The sequence below is a fragment of the Micrasema longulum genome, unplaced genomic scaffold (genome assembly GCF_059751315.1).
Source record: "Micrasema longulum isolate JH-2025_06_02 unplaced genomic scaffold, ASM5975131v1 h1tg000179l, whole genome shotgun sequence".
Taxonomy (NCBI): Eukaryota; Metazoa; Arthropoda; class Insecta; order Trichoptera; family Brachycentridae; genus Micrasema; species Micrasema longulum.
Window position 1 is genome coordinate 646928 of NW_028277384.1, and position 25219 is coordinate 672146.

The 25219-nt window shown below is 30.2% G+C and overlaps 1 protein-coding gene across 27 annotated transcripts in view; it reads left to right on the top strand.

Annotated features, from left to right (window-relative positions):
• LOC148283902 (uncharacterized) overlaps positions 1-25219 on the top strand; it is a 613230-nt gene that overhangs the window by 562687 nt on the left and 25324 nt on the right. For 5 of the 27 annotated variants that reach the window (XM_088242985.1, XM_088242983.1, XM_088242991.1 and 2 more), the window contains exons 3-12: positions 798-833; positions 1978-2013; positions 9443-9478; positions 9998-10033; positions 10840-10911; positions 11221-11289; positions 16506-16685; positions 17448-17501; positions 18001-18090; positions 23294-23399. In XM_088242985.1, coding sequence (XP_088099111.1) covers positions 798-833; positions 1978-2013; positions 9443-9478; positions 9998-10033; positions 10840-10911; positions 11221-11289; positions 16506-16685; positions 17448-17501; positions 18001-18090; positions 23294-23399 — 715 coding nt within the window. Of the gene's footprint in view, positions 1-797; positions 834-1977; positions 2014-9442; positions 9479-9997; positions 10034-10839; positions 10912-11220; positions 11290-13038; positions 13093-16505; positions 16686-17447; positions 17502-18000; positions 18091-23293; positions 23400-24066; positions 24165-25219 lie in introns of all 27 variants that reach the window. The other 22 variants (XM_088243010.1, XM_088242986.1, XM_088242987.1 and 19 more) reach the window with 22 other exon arrangements.

Consider the following 25219-nt stretch of genomic DNA (forward strand, 5'->3'; position numbering starts at 1 on the left):
TATTAAAACCAAGTAGGTTACATATACAAAATCTAAAAATGACAAACGTGAATATAGAAGTCAATTTTTTATCGGCAGAATGGTTAATATTACACAATGGGCCTTACTTATAAACTATTGCCTAAACTTCAATATTCCCAACAGCTTCATCTCCGTTGAAAAAAATATGTTTACGATTTTAAAAACGTACACGGTCGCAAAATGTTTATTTTATAATTTCTTTTGATGCCGTTTTACTATATTTTATACGATTGATTTTTACTCAACTTGAATTCATATTTTTCTCATTGTTGAATTATACCATTTTATTGATCCAAAAAACAAATTAGCATACCTACATATACTCGTATGTATGTAAATTATTAGAATTCGTCATATTATTATATATATAATGGCTAACTACTTAAGAAAGAATCAGTAAAATTCAAAGAGTTACATGATATTAAATAACGGCAAATATATTATAACCTCATTGATATAACGGTCTCGAGATAAATTAAAAATATTTTCTTATACTATTTTATTATTTAGATGCGAATAAGAGTTTATTTGTTTTTTTGTTTATTTATGAGTTTTTTACTCAACAAAAATGTTTAGATAAGGGTGACACATAATTTAAAAATCGTTTGATTTCATAATTAGGGTTTGTTTAATGAGGTACAATAAAAACATAAAAGTATCTTTTAAAATTCAGGCAGTATTATTTTTAAGAGTATTTGTGTGTTGTGTAAATATTATTTGGCATTTTATTTTTGGTTGCATTTTTTTGTTAAGCAAATATTTTTGCCTTTTTTCAGGGATCAACTGGAGCTCCTGGCAAAAATGGATTTCCGGTATAATGAATTAAATTATTTTTCTCTTCCTTTCCTATTTTTTCCACATAAAACGCTGCCTTGATAATTTGATAATTAAATGATTATTCCGTTTATTTTTAAAAGCTTTTTAGTACGGCATTTTTTCGTTTGCTTGGGATTTACATATTTTCTTTGAATAATTATGAAATTATGAAATGGATCATCATAACAATTTTGTAATACTATTAAAAAACTTTAACAGTGAAAAAAATTATCTAATACAGTGGGGTATAAAAATTCTACATAATAAAATCAATGCGTTTTTTTCCTGAAAAATATATCTTAATTTATGTGTGTCAGCATAGTTATAAGGTGATTGTGTATATTTAAAAAAACATACATAGTGGTTGTTTTCATACCTATTTAAATGTGATTTTTTTCCAGAGCCCTTGACGTGAGTTTTTTAAATTTTAATAGGTATGAGCACTATATTTGATTGATAAAATTGTGAGCTAGTTCTTAAATCCGGTAACCAACTCATTCATTTATCCTGTTAAAATAAGTAAACTCTCAATGTTTCATTTGAACTCGCACTGTAACAAAATTTTTATTTCTAGCTTATCAGGACATAAATTTCGGAGTCCTATTTCTGTTCTAACCGTAAAAAATAAAAAATAATAAGGCTATTTAATTAAAAATAAATAATCAATCGCAAACTTGTAAACCATTATTTCCGGGACCATAAAACAAATAGTTTTTCTAGTAAAAACATATAGGTAACTTCTTTATTTTCGATTAATATCATGTTTAAGATTTTTTTTTAACCATGATCTTACAGACTGAGTTCAAACTAGCTTTATTTATTTTTTTACATACTGGATAAAAAATTGTGCATAAATTCAAATTAAGGTTTCTTCTTACTAAGATTACCTGTTTTGAAGATGACTAAACAATCTTCATTTTATTATCTGTTCACTGTTTTTTTAAAAATATTTCTTCTTGATCAATATGCCTCAGCTAGATATTGATGTCTATCATTACTATTGTTCAAAATTAAACCTCATATATTCTTGTAAATATTATGCGAAAGTTGTAAGAAAAAAGTTGAAGTTAATTACAGATGTGGTCTCGAAAGATTTAGTGCAGGAAATTTGTTTTATCGGGTCTAATGCTTGTATTTCAGGGTACAAAGGGCGAAAAAGGTGAACGTGGCTATATGGTAAGAAGTTTTCAGTTCACCCGGTGGATTGGTTTTTGCTTTTTAACTAACAAGAAGCCATTTTGTACCAACTAGAGCTAGTTCTAACAAAACAACACCGTAAGAAATGACATTAACACCCTTAACCGTATTTTAGTTTAATCCGTAGTGTCTAACTTTTGTAGAGAAACTAACGCTTAGGTTTTTGCTGTAGTAGGTATTACGTGGTTTTCCTTCATTGACTTTCTAGAAGTATCTACATCTACCTAACAAACAAGTCGCATTTTGTTAAGCTTAGGTTAATATGCGCAATCTAATCAAATGTTATGTTTCTTCTCACCAATAATTGTTACGCTTAAAATAACATGTTAATTTCGTAATGCACCTAACCAATTCGATAACTCAACAACTTTTAAAAATAAATGTGTTATATTAGTTTCGTAAAATAATGTATAAATAATACTTTCATGACTTAGTCGACCTCGCGGTGTAATGGTCAGTGCGTTTGCCTACCATGTAAGAGGTCTCGGGTTCGATTCCTGAAATAGAATATTTCATAGTCCCTGGACTAATACCTGGAGCGCAAGACTGAGAATCTTATCTTCACGTAACAAAAATGATTAATATACGCTGCAATTGGTGTACCAATGCAGTGCTCTATGCACCATTAGGTGCGGAAAAACAATAATAATGATGACTTTAATGACGCAGTTAACCGCATTAAAAGTAACCAGTCGTTGAAAATTATTTACAATTAAAACCGAAACATTATTTTCTACGGAGTACATGTCTAGTATTTTCGATAGTAACACTGACTCCCTTAATACATATAGTACCTATACAATAGTATACATAGACAACACATTTCTTCCAAAAGTTAAACAGTTTAAATACCTAGGATCTGTAGTTACGCCAGATGCGTCCGTAGATGCAAATGTAATACACCGAGTTCTTACGGGTCGGATAAAATGGAGACACCTGTCAGGTGTTGTGTGCGATCCAAAAATGACGATAAAAACCCCGAGCAAAATATGCAAGACGGCCGCTCGTCCAGCTATGCTTTACAGATCAGAATGCTGGACCATGAAGAAAAAGCAATAGCAGTAAATTCATACTGCAGAAATTAAAATGCTCAGATGGTCCGCAGGTGTTACCAGGATTGATAAGATAAAAAATGAATAGGTATGTTCGCGGTAGTTTTGAGGTCGCGCCCAGTCCGCAGAAACTAAAAGTACGGACACGTTAATAGACGGAATGACGATCACGCGGTCAGACTTGCGTTAAATATCCCCACACAAGAGAGAGCTCGAGGTCGTCCACAAACCACCCGATGGACCAATATTGCGAGGGAGCAGCTGACCCCTGAGATGACACTAGACAGGAAGGATTGGAGACTGCGTACTAGAAGGGCCGATCCTAAAAAAATGGGAAGAGTCAAGGAAGAGGGCCGACATTTTTTTTCCTGTTAAAATTTTTAATTCGCGACAAACGACAGTGCTCGAATTAGTTTGTATACAATTGTGTGAACACCACATTTTGTGCCTTAAGCCCAGTTGTTAGTTAGTGCACAAACGTTAGTTTAATTATACTTGGGTAGTTGGGTTGTTTTATCATATTTTATCATGCAACCCGTTTTGTCCATTTTGACGAAAACTTAAAGATTACTTAACTTGACACTTTTTTTAACCTTTCTTTTACTGTGTAACTTGTCCTCTGTTTTATCGACTGTCATCGAAAATTTTAGAAAACATTTTAATTAATTTTAAGTTTATAATATTAGAAATCAAACACTGATTTGAGTCGACTGAACACTTATTTTAATTTTACAAATATAAAAAATATAAAAACAAAAAATTTCGTGACAATTGTTTCGCCTTGTTAGGGCATTTTCAAACGAATTCGATTTTTAGTAACGTTTTCGTAATTTTAAAGAAAATATGGTTATGGTTATTTGTGTTAAAAATGTAAATAACGCTTTTTTTATGCCAGGAATCGGTTTATTCTTTTTTCATTCAAAACAAAGATAGAACATCTTTTGCGTCTTTTGTCATTAGGAAACTATAATACATGAGTTACAATTTACAAAGCGATTAATATCAAAATTATAACAAAAATTAGGTGCATAAGTTCGTTTAAACTTTAAACCCTTCTCTTAGTAACTTCGAAGGATACAAACGTTCATGAGCGGAGTGCATTTAAATAGCTTAACTGTTTATTTTTCTTGTTACGTAAATTCAAAACACGAATGCTTCTAAGGATAACATTATTACAATGTTAAAGCGTATCCAGTAATGCATTTAGAGGCTTCTCTCATGTTTATATATTATGCACCCATCGTAAATGCGGTTAGACTTTGCCTTGTCAGTATATACTAACTTCTCTTGCAATATAGTTAATATGAAAATTTAAGAGTTCACACATAATATTACGTTTTCCACCGAAATTTGCTTTAAAACTACATATAATATTTTCTCAGTTACCTGTAATGAATGGCATTGTCCTAGACATTCACTTTATACTAATTAAAGCAATTATTTGGAAATCTATTAGATAAATTTTTTAACTGCTCAAGTATGCACATATATCTAAATTTTGTAACCACATTCTACTAAATTTAGCCATCAATATTCTTACATCTACTTAGGCAATTTGATGGCTTTTTAAATTTTTGAACAAGATGCAATTTCAAGAATTTGAAAACTTTTAGGAGGTTCTAAAATATGCTTCTACGCTTACCATTCATTGTCTTCTAAGAAAGTGAAGATATATCTTCTAAGCCAAGTATTTCATCGTCATGTGAAGAAATCAAAAGCGTTTTTTATCTTTATTTATTTATTCAAATACGAAAATTCAGTTACATTGGGTTAAACATATTTCAGCTCCTTAGGTTGTGTGGATCTGTAATCCATTACATAAAAAATAAATTTGATATAGTGCTAAACTTGTTTATCAGATATTTTAAATAATAATGATAAAAATGTACATATATCTTAAATTATAAAAAAACTTATTGATACAAAAATTAAAGCTTTGTTCAAATGAGTTGTTAGTAAAAAAACACAATTAATAAAGGAAAAATGCTAACGAATTTTCATGTTAAATAAAAACACATATAAATATCAATGATAATTTAATGCAAAACTTATAAACAAAATATAAGTTTATAAAGTTTATATTTGAAGCACTAACTTTGTGGTTATTCATTATAATAAAATAAATAAAACAACTTTGTTTTTAACCACTAAATTTTATTTTTCACCGGTTTCAAAGCAAACCAAACCTTGACAAATAAGCTTGTTTGCTTTGAAACTGGTCGGTGAAAAATAAAAATTAGTGGTTAAAAACAAAGTTGTTTCATTTATTTTATTAAAATATAAGTTATTAAAATTTTTAAGTTGCTTTAATAATGTTAAACAAAACTTTTAATTTTATAAAAATGAATAAAATCATTTTTAAATACCAGCGGTAATTTAAGACAAGATAAAAATTTATCATAGTGAAAAGAAATATAATAAATATGAGGAATATAATGTATTCCAATAACGATTTTGAGCAAAAATGTAATTCAAATAATATTTTTAAGAAATTATAATTTAAAAAATCAGTATTCTTTTTTTAGATTTTTTTTGCACAACAACAGACCAGGAGGCCAAATTACAGTTGTGAATTACATCACATAACACCCAGGCTTGAGAAAAATCACATTTATTTTTTTTGTGTTCTCACCGGGAATCGAACCCGGAACCTTCCGTGTGTAAGTCAAGTGTCTTGACCACTAAACCACGGAGGCCGCCAAAATTTATTTGAAAAAATAAAAAATTTTAATATCTAATTATAAAAAACAATTTGAAGTATCAACATATGTTATGGAATAGTATCAGAGCAAAATATGTTATAAAATATTCATTAATAAAAACGTTTTTTAATATCAACAGTAATTTAAAATAAAATAGAATTATACATACAAAAAATAAGAAAATATGATTGATATTTAAAAAAATAAAATATTTTTACACAAAATATTCTAATTTATACCAATATTCTAAAAGATAAAATAAATTATTTTAAATGTTTTCATAAAATAAATTAACAGTATATTATATAAATACCCTATGCATTTTTAAAAGCATCTAATCAATGTGTAGAATTATGGATTTAAAGCAAGGGTGGCCAAACCGCGGCACGCGGGCCACATGCGGCCCACTGAGTGTCTGCTAATGGCCCGCGGAGCATATTGTGCAAAAAAAAAATATACTTTACACACGCTGATTATTTCAACTTTTCACATGTCTACTTTTAAGTACTTATCGTACTTGATCATGCCACGTCTTTCTCGGCCTTCCTCGGCTTCTACATCCAGGCACACTTGCATTATAACATCTTTTAGCCGTTCTTTCATCACTCATTCGCTCCACATGACCAAATTATCGTGAGAGCCCTTTCTTAATTTTGTCGATAATGCTTATCTCAGCCTTGCACTCTGCTCTAATTTCGACATTTGTACACCTATCATACATAATCCTACCACACATTTGCCTGAGAGATCGCATTTCAACAACGTTAAGTCTACTTTCATCCTTCTTTTTTCAACACCACGCTTCACTACCATACATAAGGGTTGGTACCAGAACTCCGCTTTGTACTGCCAATTTTGTTTCTTTCGATAAATTCTAAAGAATTCTAAAGATAATTTTTTGGATTGATTTTTTTTGTATTGTAACTCTAATCTAACAAATATGTTTGACTCTCATTTTTGTTATATCTTCTTTAAAAATATACATATTTCTTACTTGCATTGAATAATAGAAGAAATTTTGTTGTACGGCCCGGTAGGAAATCTCATTTACAAAATCTAGCCCGGCTGCTGAAAAGGTTGGCCACCTATCATTTAAAGCCTTCTTTTAGTACTGCTCGTTACGTATGTAACGAAATTCGGGGTTTCTGAATTATAATAACGATTTGTTATTTGCAGTAAAAGACAAAACTGTTATCTAGGAAAAAAAGTTGATCAATAATGCAAATAATGCTACACTCATTTTGCTAATTTTATAAGGAACCGCAGTTTCACGGCACCTACGAGAAATATATTCACGTTCTTTGTATGTTATATTACAAACAAATATAATACGGGGTGTAGAAGTATTTTGATACTATTTCTGTCACATTATATTATACGCCACCCGCTTGAACATGAAACTTCAACAGAACAGCCTGTATAAGTTCACGATATTTCTGTGTACCTATGTGTATTGAAGATCGAGAGTTCTTACTTTCTCAATACCTTGGAATTGAGTCGATTCACAATGGTAGAATACAAATCTCGCCTTTCGACCTCCCTGTAATAGTCCTTTCATCTTCACAGAATGGAGGAAATTATCTTCTCTTTATTAAAGCGCGGCAAATCATCCTTTGTCTGTCCCTGACGACGCACGTCCACTTTTATATCTGTCGACATAAAAGAGTTTTGGTTTATCGCCAGATACGAGATTCCCTCCCTATTGTGTTATCTGGAGAGAATACTCCGTTATTGAGAAATAATGGACGCCTGGATATTTATTATCACGGTGTCTCTGGACTTTTCACACCTATAAAATACATCGTTTTTACGAGCGCATCAAATTATATAACTTTTTATTCCAGTCGTTGTCAAAATCATAGCAGGTAATTTATTTTACTTTCCGATTGTAACTAGAGTTTTGTAAATCCGGCTCGAGGAACCAAAATCAATTTTTACTGGGAGGCAAAGCTATGCGCGAAACGCGGATGTTTGTTTACTCTGTAAAATATTTAATTTAATTTTTAATTTTGTTTATACATTATATAAAAACTGGTGAATATTATACAGTGTAAGGGTAATTTATATAAAACTAAGAATTATCTTAAGTGTAGGTATATTTAAAAATAAGTTGAAAAAATACGATACGAAATATTTCAATGGAACAGAGTGAGACAAATTATTGAAACATGTGTTGGCGGTATACTTTTAAGAAAATATTCTATAATATGAAAAATATTTATTGTTTTATTACAATGTACAGGGTCTAACTTATTAGCCCCCTTAGTTAGACCTTAAGAAAATAAAACCCACACATACACATATCGTTTCCGCATCGCGTTATGTTCATATGGAAGAAAAAGGCATTTGTAGTTCGTGCTTCTCCCGATCCAGGCCGATAGCGGCGCGCTGATCGGTACAATATATTACTTATGTAATGTTTTTTTTTTTTTTTAACCGAATTATCTCTGGCGCGTTTTTCAAATTTTAAAAATAGTTACTAATATTTTTGATATTATTTTTTGCTATTATTTTAATGAAATTCTAGTAGGGTAGGCACTGCTTATATGCCTTTATGGAACGCACGCCACTGCCTCCCAATTCAAAATGCTCAAGGAACTCGCGAGCGCTAGCGACCCGATTCAATTTGTGCTGCTCTGTCAATTGTTTTGGGACCCACCTTGAGCACTATTTTTGATATTTCAGCGTTTCGGTAAGTGTTTCGTATAGCAGAGATCGGGAAAGTTGTGGACCCATCGCAGACATTTCATCTTCTGTCAATCGGCGCTCTTCACGAACAGTTTCGTCCATTTTTTTCACCAACCATCGGTCACAATTGAAGGTCCTCCACTCTTTTGCTCGTCATGAATATTCGTTGTTAAACTCACGACACCGCTTTTAAATACGTTTATTTGGTTCATAACACCTTCGCCATAAACAGTTTTGATCCGTGCAAAATCTTCAGTCGGAGTTTTTCCTTCCGCGAAAAGGAAACTTATGACAGCGCGCACCTCGTACGTGGCTGTATATCTTATTGACCTCTTTCACAGAAACGAACACTACGAGGTAATTTTTGGCACTAACGAGGGTCGCCAGTGCTTGTTGTGTTCAGGAGACCCCCTCCCCCCATTACTAATCAGTGTTGCCAACTTTTGGGAAAAAAATTCTCACAGTACGAGAGCCAAACAATTCTCTTACTTTCTGGATATGCCTCGTTCATTTTGTTAATTTCTGAATGTCTCCAATTTTACTCTAAATTCTGTTAAAAAAATGTATATTTTAGTTTGGAATTTACTCCTAAAAGTCCTATTTTTTAGCGGACGCTAAATCTCATACATCACCATAGTTTTGTCAACAACATTGTTACTTATCGCGTATTTTGATTTGTATTTATAATAATTTTGTACATAATAATTTTGTACATAATAGTTTTGTACATAATATTTTTGAATTTATTAACATACGAGTAGGAATCTTCTAACGTAATTAGAGTTTTTTGGTTGGTATTATTTCATGTTTATTTAGGTAAACCAGGGAAAGTCTATTATGGTGATAGTAAAATAATTTGGCCCAATTTCCTCAAACAAATAAGTCGGAAATGCATGCAATAATAATAATTGGTGTTTCAGAAAATACACACCTATAATTTTTGAAACGGAAGTTAATCTTTTTCAGGGACTCGGAGGAATTCGAGGCTTTCCAGGATACCCGGTTTGTTTAGTTCAATTATCGTTTCCGTCTTGTATAGGTCTCGATCGGTTCTTTGTGATCACATTTGGTTTATAGGTTAACGTGAATTATCTCTTGGGTGGATGAATAACTATGGCTTAGTGTCTATATTGATAGCTAAAAACATGAATTTACTGTAATCGGTGGTTTGATAGAAACTTTTACGTTTTCATAAGATCTAATATCATGATATTTATTTGTAAAAGAACTGCCTGAACATTCAATTTAATTACAAAATTAACAATGTAGGTTTGACTTTATAAAACAATGAGCTGCCACTAACAAAATAGACGCATATTAAAACGTACTAAAATAATAACCTTTTTTATATTTTTGACACCATTTTATATCCCTGTGTAGGATTATTTTATTACAAATTTTTAATTTAACAATAATTCCTTAACTTTTTTGTTCTGTTCATAATAAACCCTTTCTTTTCTGCTTTTATTTAAAAAACGTAGTGCTTCTTGTATTTTATTTTTCTTATTTGTTTTTCTTCAGGGCCCAATCGGATTAGATGGACCAAAAGGAGATCCCGTGAGTATAAAACAATTATTTTATATTCCTGAATTGTTTCTAAAATTGTTTTTTTTTATATAATTTTCTTTTCAAAAAATAATAAGGTTCTCTTACATTTCTAAGTGAAAATGCACAATTTATAATAATAAAAATACTGGATTTAGTTGTATTTAACTTTTGTTTATAATTTTCACCAGTGAGCGGGTTTCGTCGTGACCGACGTCTTTAGACTGGGGTAGACAAAACAAATTTTTATATTACACGCAAATAAATGAGATTTGTAAATTCATTTATTTTTAAATTGTTGATTCCCATTATTATATAAAATCATGATTGACAACCTCTGCTTTCACCTGATATAATAATTTGTTTAGTCTCCCACCAGTCTGACGATGTCGGTTACGAGTCACGACGAAACTCGATCATTTGTGAAAATTATGAATAAAATTGGAAAATACAGTATTTTTATTGCTTTAATAATTTAGAAGTACGAAAATTATGTTGTTTTAGTTAATATGTAATAATTTCAAATAATAAAATTAGCTGTACTGGTTTTAATTTATGTATTTCAAATATTTAAAATAAATATATATGTACACAAACGTATATAATTAGAAAGTAAAAAACAAATTAAAAAAATATTATAATAACTTTACAGATAATACGAAATAATATGATTACATTGAAATCAAAGAACCATCAAAAAAGTGTTTTTAAAATCAGTTAAAAAATACTGTGTGTTATTTTTTTATAGACATCTTTTTGGTGGATTTATTTTTATTGCGTATATATTTCTTTCCATCTCATTTTTTCTGCATTTTCAGGGAAGACCAGGGGACAAGGGACATAAAGGCGACTTAGGAAATCCAGGGTTTGATGTCTTTTCAGCAGTAAAGGTACAACTTTTACTCCCTAATTGTTTAATAAAACTTCGATCGTTAGTCCTCCCCAACATAAAAAACAAATAATGTTCAACCACCCCTCATTGAAAAATGGAAATATTTTATAAAAAACTGTCGGTGACGATCGTAAAAAATATTTATTTATCAAAAATACCATGTTTTAGACATTAATTTTTATTCCAACTTGACGCAGGACAAATGTTCTACGGAGTTATAAAATTATCTATTTGAGAAGAGTGATAATTGTTAGATTGTAGATAGATGTTAAAAAATATAAAATAAAATAAATAAATGCATTTTCAGGGAATGAAAAGATCAGTAACCACACTTCGTGGTGGTACACTGGGCTATGCTGAAATTGTAGCTGTTAAGGTACTGATGTTTTTCGAGTAGGAAATTGTAGACGGTTACCTGATAACGTAGATATTCTTATTTTTACAATGTCTTGTGTTTTAAGTTTTGTCTTTATTATCAATAGTTGAATGCTAAATTCTAAGTATTAGTTTTTTGACTGATTTTGTACTCGTAGTTTGATTTTTTTACATATTTTCGTGCTGTTTTAAAATTATTGTTCGTTTTTGTTTGAGTTTGCCGTTAGAAATAAATACATTTTTAATTCGTCTGCTGGTGAAGTTTTTCTTTTGCGCGTTCTCTAAAGTTATCCGTATTTTAAAATTGTTTATCTTAAGCGGTTTGTTATGTTAAGTTAATAACTTTTGAATAAGTTCTAGATACAAAATATTAACATAAACTTTGTTAAATCAATCGCCAAAGAGAAATTTAAATTGGCTCAGCTCGAGAGTAAATCTACGCCATTTGCTCGTCAACTCAACAGACATGAAACAATAACATACAATAATTTACTATGGACGGTAAATTTGTCAGGTAAAAAGTTTGTTTTCTATCGATTAGATGATGGCATAAATTATTTACATTTTGTAGATGGCACATATAAAATAACGGTAGATGGTGATTATTTCCATAGTACAGAACATAATAAAAACATTTATTTGCTGGATTAGCAAAGAAACTTTCCACAAATCTGTCCAATGTGGCGAGTAAATTACCTACATAATAGATAGTTTTATTATTAAAGATGTAAATTATTGCGAAAGCTTTATGAACTGAGCAGATATTATGACGATCAGTCAAATAAATCATTCTCATATCCCAGACATGTTATTTTAAATAGTGTCAAGATCCATATATTACGTGAGGCTGAGATAAGCATTATCAATAAAGGAGTGGTGTGTTGGTTTGGACATCCAGAGCGAATGGACAGCAAAGGAACGACTAAAAGAATTTACATAGATGCAGAAAACGAGGTACAATGAAAAGATTCCCCTGAGAAGAAACGACGGCGTTATGATTTGTTTCGTTGTTGTTTACGTATATGAAAATGTTGTTACACGTGTGTTATACAATATTATTGTAACGTATGTATGCATAGGAGTCTTAAGGAGGATTTAGTAATTTAGTTCTTTAAAAAAAAATCGCTATAATTTGCACAAGTAACAAACTACATCGGAAATAAAAATAATGATCGGTACAATAATATTATGTATACCGATTTTCAGTTACTGACAAATACTGTACTAGTTTCATTTATTATTGTTGTTTCGCATACTTGTTTATTTGCAATGTTTTTCTATCTATTCTTAGATGGTGGATATTTGCTTTTAGATTTATTTACTAATAGTAAGGTATAATTTATTTTGGGTTTGCACGAGTCAGGGTATAATCAAGAGCAATGGTCTAAATAGACTCACAGGTAATTCTCAAATATATGTTCAATGAATTCAGCAACCCCATAAGTCACTAACGAAATTCCAGAACTCAAGCCACTTCAAAATTGTTTTTTTTTTTAAATGTAAAATTCCTTAGACCGTCTAAATTTTCGATAAGCAAATAATGCTCATATTTTTTTGGTAATCTAAGTAAAAGGTAAACGCTTTCCTACAACAGAAAAGTCAGCAAATAGTTTTGGTAGACCCCTTAAAAATTCTTCTGACTTGTGGAGTTTCTGGATATTAGTAGATGCGAGACTTTGACTGTTGCTGTTGATGATAACTTGATGTTGTATTTGTTTGTATTTTTCGTTAAGTAGTTAATGCTTTTTAGGGTTTGCAAGCTGCTGGCCACAATATTTCCGCCCAGACAATAATAACTCTTAAGGTTAGTAGTTGGTGCTCTTATTTACCATTATAATTTTATTATTTTTATTTTAGACATGAATTTTATTATAATTAATATATATAATATTTCATTTATATTAGTAACAGGTATTTTTTTCTGTTTACCTCTTACACTAAATTAAAATATGTAAATTGAAAGGCAAAACAATTTTTATATCGCCGGTATACATATTTTTTAATTCATTTCGATTCGGTGAAATGTGTACAACTAGAACAGTTTCACAGGAAATAATCGAATGTTAAATATCTATTAAAAACGTTTTGCTTATTCTACTATTTTAGATTAGTTTCATTTATAATAATTGAATTGTGTCCACGTATAAGGGTGTCCATAAAAACTTTTTAAAAAGTATTATTTAAACGTAAAATCGTATATATATATATAGCGACGAAGTGCCATTGACAATCGTCACTTTTGTGAAATAAGTATTGTGCCATTGAAAAAAAAAACAATGAAATTGCCTAAATGGAACTTTGTCTAAAAGTTTTTGTTGAATTACTCGAAAAAAACTAAATTACGTATACCCCCCTACGTAAGCACAATTCAATTCATATTTTCACATATACACAGTACATAATTTGTATTTTTAGTTAAATATGTATTTATTTATGATTTATATGTATTTATGTGAATGCATGTATTGTTTTGATGCTTTTAAAAAATACGTTCTTGTAATTATTGTTGTTGTGAGTAACATTTCTTCTTGGAATGAGGTAAGTATTGAATTCATAATATAATACGTCTACATATAATATGCTTTGTGAATGTTTTAAGTAGTGAGCATAAATTGTTATATTTATTATTAGTTTGCAAATCTGTATGCCATTGCAGTATAAAATTCAAATCAACGGTCTTGCATAAATAACATCAAAAGGTAAATATTTGACCATAGATTCGACAAAAATTTGAAATGCTTCAAGTGTAAATGTGTAAATTATTTTTCAAGAGAGGTGAGAATAAAATGCATATCTTGATTTTGTAACACTCGCTGTTCATTGTTTGTCCTAGTAGGTATATGTTATATTTACTACAAATATACATTTTTTACCAGAATAAGATATAATACTATTTATTCGTGTATGATGTTAGACGGAAAATTAAAATCTGTTAAACTAGAGTCGCGGGTTTGATTCCCGCCAGTTGCAAGAAAAAAATCCAAGAAATATTTTTTTCTGAATTGGGCTGGGTGTTGAATATTTTTATAATTTACTTATATATCATTTTTTCCCGCCCAATGACAAGCCTCTAAAAAGGCTTAGCGGGTTATTCCGATTTTTTTCAATACAATCGCAGATTGTCGCTACAAAACGTATCAGTAAAGAAAAAGGTATGTATTTTTGTAATTACAACTAAAAAAAGATAAATAAATTATGTATTATTGCATATCAATAAAGAATTGCGTTCCTTATGCTGGATAGTTAATTATTATTTCGATTATTTTTTTGAAATTTGATTGTACGGGATTTTTTGAGGCATACTCTTTTATTAAATTAAAACGAATTTCAACATGTAATTCTTTCATCGATTCGTTATAATGTAATGTATTATGTAACTATTAAGCATTTAATACAGCATTTACAGGAATCTTTATCGACATTTCAACGACTATGTCCATAAATGGAAGCCATATTGGATAATTAAATTAAATCGTGAGCACTGATAGCATTAGCGAATTCGGTAAGCTCTCACGGTCAATCGAATGTCAATATTATCCAATTTATCGAATATATTTAGTGTACTAAACTTATACAGAGTAATTTATTATTAGAAATAAAAGACGAGTGATATTATCCACAAATTTGAAATATACCAGTTTCATCGCTTTCGCGACTTCTTCGAGACTAGTATATTTATTAAGAAATGCAATGAATTTATACAAATAGAAGGTAAGGATAGAAAATTCAAAATTAGGTATATGAGAGTAAATTAAATTAACTTATTTTTGTCATAAGGATCATTCCAAATTTGTGGATTAAAGAATCACTCGTCTTTTGTTTTTATAATAAATTATATTAAACTTCCATTGAGAATATTCAAATACAAACATAAATGTTTTATACAGGGTAGATGAATACTCTAGGTAAAAAAATGATGTGGTAGAACCACCCTTAGACCTGAAAAATAAAGGTTAATCGTGTTCAGTAAAATGTTAACCGTTTTCGAGGTATTTTTTTTGCTATTTTCCCATGATTTCGCTTCAGTTGCCCAACATTATATTTTATTGGATAAAGAATTACTTTATCTTATTTTTCGTTATTTATAATAATGAGATCTATCGTGTTATCGTAAATATTTTTAATTATTTTTTTTTAGGTGAAAATAGTGTTTCTTAACAAAAGTGTCGGATATGCCCTTTTTAATAAATATTTTAAGATCTGGGTATTTTAACTTACTACCGGTAATACGACAGATCTCATTCTTTTTTGTGTGATCAGGTATTTGATACTTTATTTATAAAGAAATAGAAAAATAATAAGAACAAAATCGTTAATTGTGCACTAAAATATAATTTTAGGTAACTAAATCGAAACCATATTTTTCATCATTCGTAACGTATCTTAATTTTAATTTCTCGGTAATCCCAAATCGAGCATTTCGTATCGAGCTTTTGAATAACTGATGAGGTGTTCAGTGATTTAAAAAAAAAAATATTATTTGTTAAAAGACAATTGAACGAAGTAAATTTTTTTTAATATTTGAATATCGTATTATCAGCACTATGCTTTTTAAAGTTTTGTATTTCTGAAATAACTGCGCGTGTGACGTCTTCCGCTTATTCTCTGTCAGTTCTGCCGATTTGTCCGCTTACGATAAGCAACCTGAATATCTTTCACAGCTCTTTTATCATTGGTTGATTCATATGAACCAGTGACGTCGTTCAAAGAAGTTCGTTTTTATTTAAAAAAAAAAAAAATTCGCACATTTTCAAGAAACTTTGCCGTACAATTTAATACTCTAATTTTTGCGCACGGAAGAAAACATTGGTTGTATTCAATTTCCCGTAGGACTGAAGTTCCTTATTTCATATTGATTAATTTTCTCATTTGCTATTATATATATATATATATATATATATATATATATATATATATAAATATTTCATTTAGCAAGCCATGCAAATAAGAAATTGCAATTCAAATTTAGTAACACCAAAAACAATGAGAACTTTTTTAGTTTTAACAATAAAGTTTATCTATAGGGGGATTAGTTATCAATCGGTCGATGGGATTGTGATAACTTCACCGACTAAGGACGAATCAGAAGCCTTTGGTTCGTATCCCGATCTACTAAACACGTTTAATTTTGACTACCTACTTGGAAAAGCCCCCAAAATAAAATGTTGTTAATGCCCTGAATAACTGTATTTTTTATTTAATATAATTATACTTTAGGGTGAGCCTGGAGAGCCAGGTCCACCGGGACCCCCCGGTAACCCGGGTCCTGAAGGGCTTCCTGGTGGCGAAGGCAGGTCCGGGACCCCCGGGGACCCAGGAACCAGGGGAGAGAGGGGGCTACAAGGGCCACCGGGTCCTGTAGGACCCACGGGAGTTGCGGGGCCGGTGGGACCCAAGGTGAGATCACTATGTTATACTAGTATTATCATTTATTGGGGAGAGAAGGGTCCAGGGACTGGGATGAAAGGCGGCTACAAGGATCACAGACTTTCGGAGTTTCGGGTTGGAAAGACTCAAGGTGAGAAAACACCAAAAAAGGATAATAAAAATAAAGGATATTACATAAATAAAAATGTTACGTGTTGTATTTTAATTTTTATTAATTTTGTATGATTTCATACTACATAATGTTTAAATAAAAATACCCACCTTAAATAGACATTACGGTTTAACTATGTCACTATCGCAAGAGCTACGAATCCGGTAATTTGTCAACAAAAAAAAAAACGACCTGCCATTTTTATTAAGTTTTTTTTATTGTAATTTATAATATTTTTTGTATACACACGGACACGGGTGTTTATCAATTTACCTTCATTTTCAATACGTAAGAACTGCTTTATTATTATTAATTTATATAATAATATGGTTATGGAAATAATTCAAATTCGGAACATTTCTTATTATACCTTGACAAAGTTTTAGTGACGTTTGCGGCATAAAATCAGGTTAGGAAATTTGAACTTCCTAATATCTGATTTAAACATTTAAACGCATTAGTGTCTGTCATTGTCGCTTATTGTTTTTTTAGTATACCCATGTATTTATGTCTACTAAAAAGTCGCATACATCGTATGATATACGTAATAAGTAGGTAGGTACGCATAAAAACTTAGTATATCCTGCTGAAAAAAGTAATAATTTTGATTATTCTACTAGGGGCCGACAGGAAGAAACGGAATGAAGGGAGGAATGGGGATGCCCGGCCTTATCGTAAGAAAAGATAGCTGATTTATTTATTTTTAATACTCAAGAGCAATAAATAATAACTACTAATTATAATTTATTAATGCCGCCGATTTGACTTATTTTGACTTCAGGTGTTTTGAGTTTTGAGTGCATACTAACGTCACCTGTGTGAAATATTTTAAAACTATATCATAGTTTTTTAGTTATTAGTACTAATTACTTATAACTTCTTAGTAATATCAGTTTCTATTTTGAATGGGACGTTTTGCCGCCAATCGAACCAAATGTCAGAAATGTATAAAAATATTTCATTAAAAATCAGCGACCATTCACTCAAAATTTGTTTTATTGCTCTTTTATGTGGTGGCGGGTTTTCAAAATGGGTAAATGCAATACAGATATTTTAGCCTCGGTTTTTAAAAAGTTATTTCGTGTAAAATGTACGTCCAATTATTGATACAATCTACAGATGCAATAGGCGCTTAAATCTTTGATGTCAGCATCGGCATGATAATATTTTCAGGGAATGCCTGGTTTACCAGGAACTTCTGGATTACGAGGACCGATGGGTTCTACGGGAAGATTGGGATATCCAGGACTGCCAGGAAGACCTGTAAGAACCAAGAACAGAATAATTAATCAAACCTCTTTACAGTATCAAATAATAATTCTTCAGCCTGGTTGCGGTATCTATATTATTTCCTGGATCAATTTCACTTCTAAATTATTATTCTATGGTGATAAGTTTACATGTATTATTGTGCCTGTTTTAAAGTGGTTTAAGGGTCTTTGTTATATGATTGTAGCAGAAGAAAACCTCGGTTATTTAGTTGGGAATTTTATTTACTGAATCCCTTGAGTTGTTGAGATGCTTAAACCTCTGTTGTAACAAACAAAATTATGTTTTTTTAAATTTTTATATATCCTTTTTATTAGTCTACAACCCCTTTAATAATTTACAAGAATATGTAGAATACAGTTCTGTGTGTGAAGCAGAACCAAAACATTATAGACAAAGTGTTTTCGACTTGATGGCTACGCAGGGTAAATATCCTGAAAAGGTAAATTGAGTGGAGATAAGTCCGCCTCGTAGTGTAGAGGTTGACGCACCAGCCTATCACGCTTGGTGTCCTAGGTTTGATCCCTGTCAGGGTGGAGGTGAAATATAGGTTTAACTTAGAATATGCATCACAAATATGGAATCCTATGTACAATGTGCAGATATCACGCATTGAAAATATTCAAAAAAAATTCGTAAAGTTCATGTGTTTCCGGTTGAAATTTGAGTTTAAATCTGACCAGTATATTCATATATGTAAAAAACATCACCTACTGCCTCTGCAAAAACGTCGCGAAATAGCGGACATAATTTATTTACTTAAAATTGCCTCTGGTTCAATTGACTGTCCTGAACTACTTTGCAAACTTTCTATCAATGTTCCTTCCAAAGTTTTAAGAAATAACCCTCTTCTTCACATACCTCTTGTTTCATCTAATTATAGGCAAAATTCATATTTATGGCGAACTTTTAATAATTTTAATGTAATTAATAAATCATTTAACATAGATTTATTTGAAAATAATCTTAACTCATGTGTGGCTATGCGGTAACGGATGTCTACCTCGGGTAAAAAACATTTAATAACTCTCTTATTTTTTTAAATAACCAACTCATATTTTTTGTAATCCTTATATGGACTTTTTTACACCAAAATAAGGAAACATTTTTATAAAAAATGCACGGGCTTTTTCTATAAAAAACAATTTCTTCATTTTGTAAAATAAATTAAAACAAACGAAAGAGATGCCAGTATTATAAGTAGTTTATTAAATTGTATAAGAAAGAGTACGAGAATATACCATATCAGAAGACCGACAAGGACACTATTTGTTAGGGGCGGAGCTTGAGTGACCGAGAAAACAATACCGAAAGAGCACGATACAGAATTATACCACTTGTGGGACAGAGAACACATCAGTCGCGTGAAGTTTTTTGTAGTAAACTGACCTGACGCTGTATTTAACACACCGTGTTCCCGAAATGTTTCTACAATTTATTCACAGTTTATCTGATTTAAATTATTTTTTGACAATTCTTGATGGAATTTCATTGTAATGATGTAATATTTATATACATTTACATATAAGTTATTAATCAAAAATACTTGGTACACTTCCACTCATTTCCACACTTAAGATAATATTTTGATTTCTATAAATCATCCTTACATTGTATAATATTCGCCAGTCTGAAGATGTCCATTAGAGGATGAAAGCGCTAATTGGTCAAACAAATAAGTGGAAGTGTACCAAAGGAAGTGTGCAAAGTTATTTCATTTAAAGTGTTCAAAAAATTTGTTCGTAACTAGTTTTAAAAAACGTGTTTACGTTGTCATTTTTGTGTATGTTTAATTATGATTTGATTATATCACGTATTACGTACTATTATTTTATTTCTTACAAGTTTTTTTTGCTATTTTTTTAGGTTTTATTTCAACATTATTCTAAGAATATGTTTTAACAGCGTTTTTATTTATTCTAATAAAATCTAGTATTTATTTGCAATAAAAAAATGATATTCTTTTTTGCATTCAAATAAGAGTTGTATTAGCATAGCATACTTTCTAGTCTCCCGGTTGATCTATTTCCGCTAAATTCAGTTGTAAGTGTAATTCGGAATTCAGTCGACAACCAGACGCGGGCGGTAGCGCTTGCTGGCGGGATTTTAAAAGGAATGAACACAATTTCTCACTTTATTTTGCATAAATATGCTTTAATTTTATATTTTTTATGTAACATCTTTGAATAAATATCATTTTTAACACATACCATTGTAAATAATTTGGTATTTTAGCTTACATTTCAAAATATCTCGACTTATGCTTGTGGTCACATTGTGTTACACCACCGGCTGCAAAGGGATTATTCAGCACAGTCTTTTAAGAGTTAATAACGTGCGGCGTTTGCTTTCGAAATAACTCGTAGTATTTTTTTCTTTTCTTTTAAATTTACATTTAATTACTATTCATTTTATGTTCGAGAATCTTTTTTAACTTACTGTGATGCTACTTGTGAAAACCTGTAATTGGCTTATTTGTTATTTGTTTTGTTATATAAATATGTGATAATTATAGCTGTTGGTTATCCAAATAAATAAAATAAAATAAATAAATAAATGGTGGCTCTACACCGCAATATTTCATTGTTCCTGGACTGGCACCTGAAGTGTTAGACTGATAACCTTACCTTCCGTGTAACACATTATCAAGATACACTGAGTTTGGTGTATCAATGCAGTGCCCTTGTAAAAATCCATGTCAATTGCATTTATTTAATTGGTAGACATATTATTGTGATATAGGAGTATGTAAGTTCACCATAAGATAAGTATTAGAAATATGAAAAAAAAACTTAAATTAATATGCTTATTAATACTTTTAAACTGTGCATTATTGCAAATCTCCATCTAAAAATGATTGATTGAATTGTAGTAAGTATCTATATCACATTATAAGTTGACAAAATGTAAAGAAATGCACTGCCAAGGTTTTTGGTTAGGAATCGCCGGTCACCTACATATCAACTGTTCCTATTTGAATTCTATATAATCTCTGTTTTAATCTGTAAAATACAGATAGGTTTTAATACAATATTATTGATGCAATATTCCTTTTTTAAAATTAAAATATTATCCATTATTTTTTTACTGTAAAGAAAACAAAGAAATACAGATTTTTCTCTTGTTTATTTTGGCCTTACAGGAGGTTCAAACATCTCAATGACAATAAATGGGACTGTTTTCTCTTTACTTATTTTACTGTGTTTATACTTTATTGTTATGTTTTGTTCTACATATAGTTACAAATAATTAATACCGTACAAAATAAATATTTCGATTGAGTACTATAATACTGACTTATTATGTATCAAGCAATTTGTAACTCTCCATTGTTGACCTTACAATAATAACTCGACAATTTAAAACATCTGCAAATATTAAGATTACCTTAGTTTTTTTTTTAGTTGGAAAATAATGCATCATAAATATAATTTTAAATGAAGAAAGCTCTTATTAATTCGTGGGGTAATTACTACAACTAGGTAACTTCAATATGAACATTTTTGATGATTTTAATGCATGACTTGTCTATTTGTAGCATTCATGGAGGATAAAAAATGATTTTGAAATTACTTGGTAATTACCCTGGGAATTTATAGGTTTTATTTATTTATTTTATTTTATTTGGGAAATCAACAGTTCTACATACATATTTTTAGTAAACAAACGGATATAGTGTATAAACTCAGAACTAATAACAGATTTCTACATAGTATACAAAGTTAGTAAAGAAAATATATTACATATCAAATAAATACATACAATTTATACATATAAAAATGTTATTTTCATGTACTCAATAATCAAAGGTTTTTAAAATATTTATTTTAAGAACATTAAGTTACTGTAAATTGGGCAGGATAAGGACAAAAATGCTTGAAGAGGGGATAAGGAGGGGAGGGGAGATGTACATATTTATTATTATAATGTCTACTAAGTTACATAATACATTTTTAGTGTAAATTTTAAATCTGACAGAGTGATGTTTGTGTAATCTATATTTTTAAATTTTGTATTGTACATTGAAAAAGTCCTTCGAAAAAAAGCATTTTTAACATACGATGTTTTACTTATTGGTACATGAAACAGGTGGTACCGTCTACAAATCCTAGCTGGCACATGTATTGTTATTAAACCAAGCAGCTCTGTACAGTCAACCGTTCTTTCCTTTTAAAAAGAAAAATCTGGTTTTCTGCTTGACTGTTCCTTTTAGTTCTTTAAATGACTTAATATGATTATGGGAAAAAACATTTATGAAGAAAAAAAAACAAAATTTGATTTAAAGGTCAAGACAAATGTGTTTAACTATTTATAAATTAACTATGTATTATTTTTAAGCACACAAAATAATGTGGTTAAGTGTGCCATACTTCAAGATTTAAAATAAAAAAAATAAATTAAATAAAAAAAGCAAAACTTTGTAAACCAACATTTCCTTTATACAGTTGTATTCTGAATGATAATGTATAATGTCAAATCATACCAATTATTATAAGTAGCAGTACTTTTCTTAGGTGATGGACTAATATTAAATATATTTTAAGTAATTTTGTGCTTGTTGCAAAAGGTATGTTCTATCTAACTGCTCTAACTATTGTGTGAGAATCTGCGGGATAGTCGGCTGCGGCCTTGTTAAGAAAGTTTTACGGATTTGCTAATTGAAGAGGAAACCACAGAAAACTCATTCAAGAGAAGTCCGACTATTGACAGACATCAACAGACCTTCCATTCCAGTGTTCAACAGGCTTTTGAGTACATTTTGAATGAGAATTTATTTTGACAGAATGCTTAATTGAGAAACTAAAAAATGCCTACTATTTATGTATGTGTAAGGGGTGTATGATTGTTTTAAATAGTGATTCAATCCTAAATTAACTTTATTTAAATTAGTTCAAATAGTTTCAAATTCATTTCTCTCAACTCCTGCTTTAGTTTGTATACAGTGTTAGTCTCCACCAGTCAGATGATATCGACTACAAACAAATGGGAGTCACTGGTCAATAATAATTCAATCAAGAACAACCTCCATTAGTTTTAAAATTACATCTCTACCAAAATTGAAAATATGTATTGAGTGATGTAATCAATTTTTTTTTTAAATGGTTAATATGTTTACTTAACAACTAACCCAATGTTAACAACGCTCAAAATATTTAAAAGACAACATTAATTCATATTTTAATTTGTATATTTTCAGGGTGACAAGGGTGACAAAGGAGAAAGAGGACTTACAACAACCTTGAAGGGAGACCAATTCCCAACAGGGATAATTGAAGGACCACCAGGGCCCCCGGGACCCCCAGGTAAAATGTCCTTTGATATTCCGCTCTTGCCTAAAATAATTTTCATTTAAATACTCGACATAGAAGGCAACGATCTAAATTAACAAATGCTAATTCACTTGCTTAAAATTTTAACAAGCTACTTTCTAAATTAATGCTATTCCGGCCATTAATAATTATTTTATATAGTAACAACATTATTTTTATAATCTAACTTTAACAAAATCTTATAAATAAAAATATTTTTAGTGAGGAAAATCTATGAGGGGCATGATGTAGAATGTTTGATTATCATAACATTTAAAAAAAAAAGATTTTCAAAATGTTTTAAAAGCCTGATAAGCTATTAAATGAGTTTTGTGCAATAAGAAAATATTATAGCAAAATATCACGGAAGCAAAATTATTTTAATCATTTGTGATTTTGAAATCTGAATTATTCATAAAAAGTTATAATATTTCTAATCAAGAATTAGTATTGTATTATTAATTCAATTGTAAAAAAAAAACCGCTGACTAGAATGACACTTTTAACATTAAAAAAATGTTCAAACAAAAACATGTAAATCTTTAGGTTCACGAGATGTTGGCTTTCTTGAGCCTCTCTTTAAACTCATTGTATTGTTCCAAAGGTTGTATTTTCATTTTTGAGTTCCTTAAGAAATTAGTCCCTAAAATATAAAATTCAGGGCCTGATGGATTACGAGGCGAAAAGGGAGAATCAGGACCAACTGGTCCAGCGGGCACTGCAGGGGAAAAGGGGGCTAGGGGAAAGCGAGGCAAAAGGGTAACGTATAGCCCCACCCACGGAATGTTGAATGATACAATCTACCCCGGAATACTCTTTCCTTCAGCAGTGAATGTCCGGTTATAAATATGGATTGCTGATCGACCATCGAGAACTCTTCAAATCATCTGTACAAAGCATAGACATCTATCATTTTCGTATTATGTTACTGTATGATGTGTTTTTCCAAAGGCGGCAAATATCGAACCGAAATTCTAATCTGAACTATTGACTATGACAATATAAAGAGATCTGAACAATATTTTAAATTATACGAGAGAAAACACAATTGATTTAATGTTTCACATACAAAATATTATTCTAAACACAAATTAAGCTAAAATATAAGATTGTTATCATAAAGTTCACAATCACAAAAATATAGCATCATTATGTTGCTCAGATTCTCTTTGTTGCATGTCTTCAATTCTATTTATGTTAATTACTTACCTATATATTTCTACCCATACATATAATATTTAGTTTCCTACTTGCCTGTTATACCCGTATGCAGAGACAAACCTTAAGGTGAGGAAAGTACATTCTATTGTCTTCACCTTCGGGTTATTCTCTGCATTTGAAATTAGAATGTACTTTCCTTACCTTAAGTTTTGTCTCTGCATACGGGTATTAGACTGATTTAGCATGTGTGCATTATTTTATATATTTAAATTATATTTAGCATGTTTTAAACTCTGAGCGTCTTGTAAAAAACATAAAGTTAGTAAAATCTTATAATTATTTTTGTAGTACTCGTATACCTATGTACCAAGTGAAAATGTTTGTAAAACTACTGTAATAACCATTAGTGTATTGATACTAAGTCATTTTTATTTGTTATCATAATTTATGGTGTTTGTATTTTATTATTTATATTTATTTTAGCTTTATTTATTTGTCTAACCACATAACTAAGTTGCGAATAGTGTTAACATACATAGTTGTGGATAGAAAGCACCGGCCTTTTAACAATCACAGCAAAAATGAGAAGCACTTCTAACAAAATAACTCCGGACACTAACTAATCAGGAAAGTTCTACACTTCGATCCAAGGT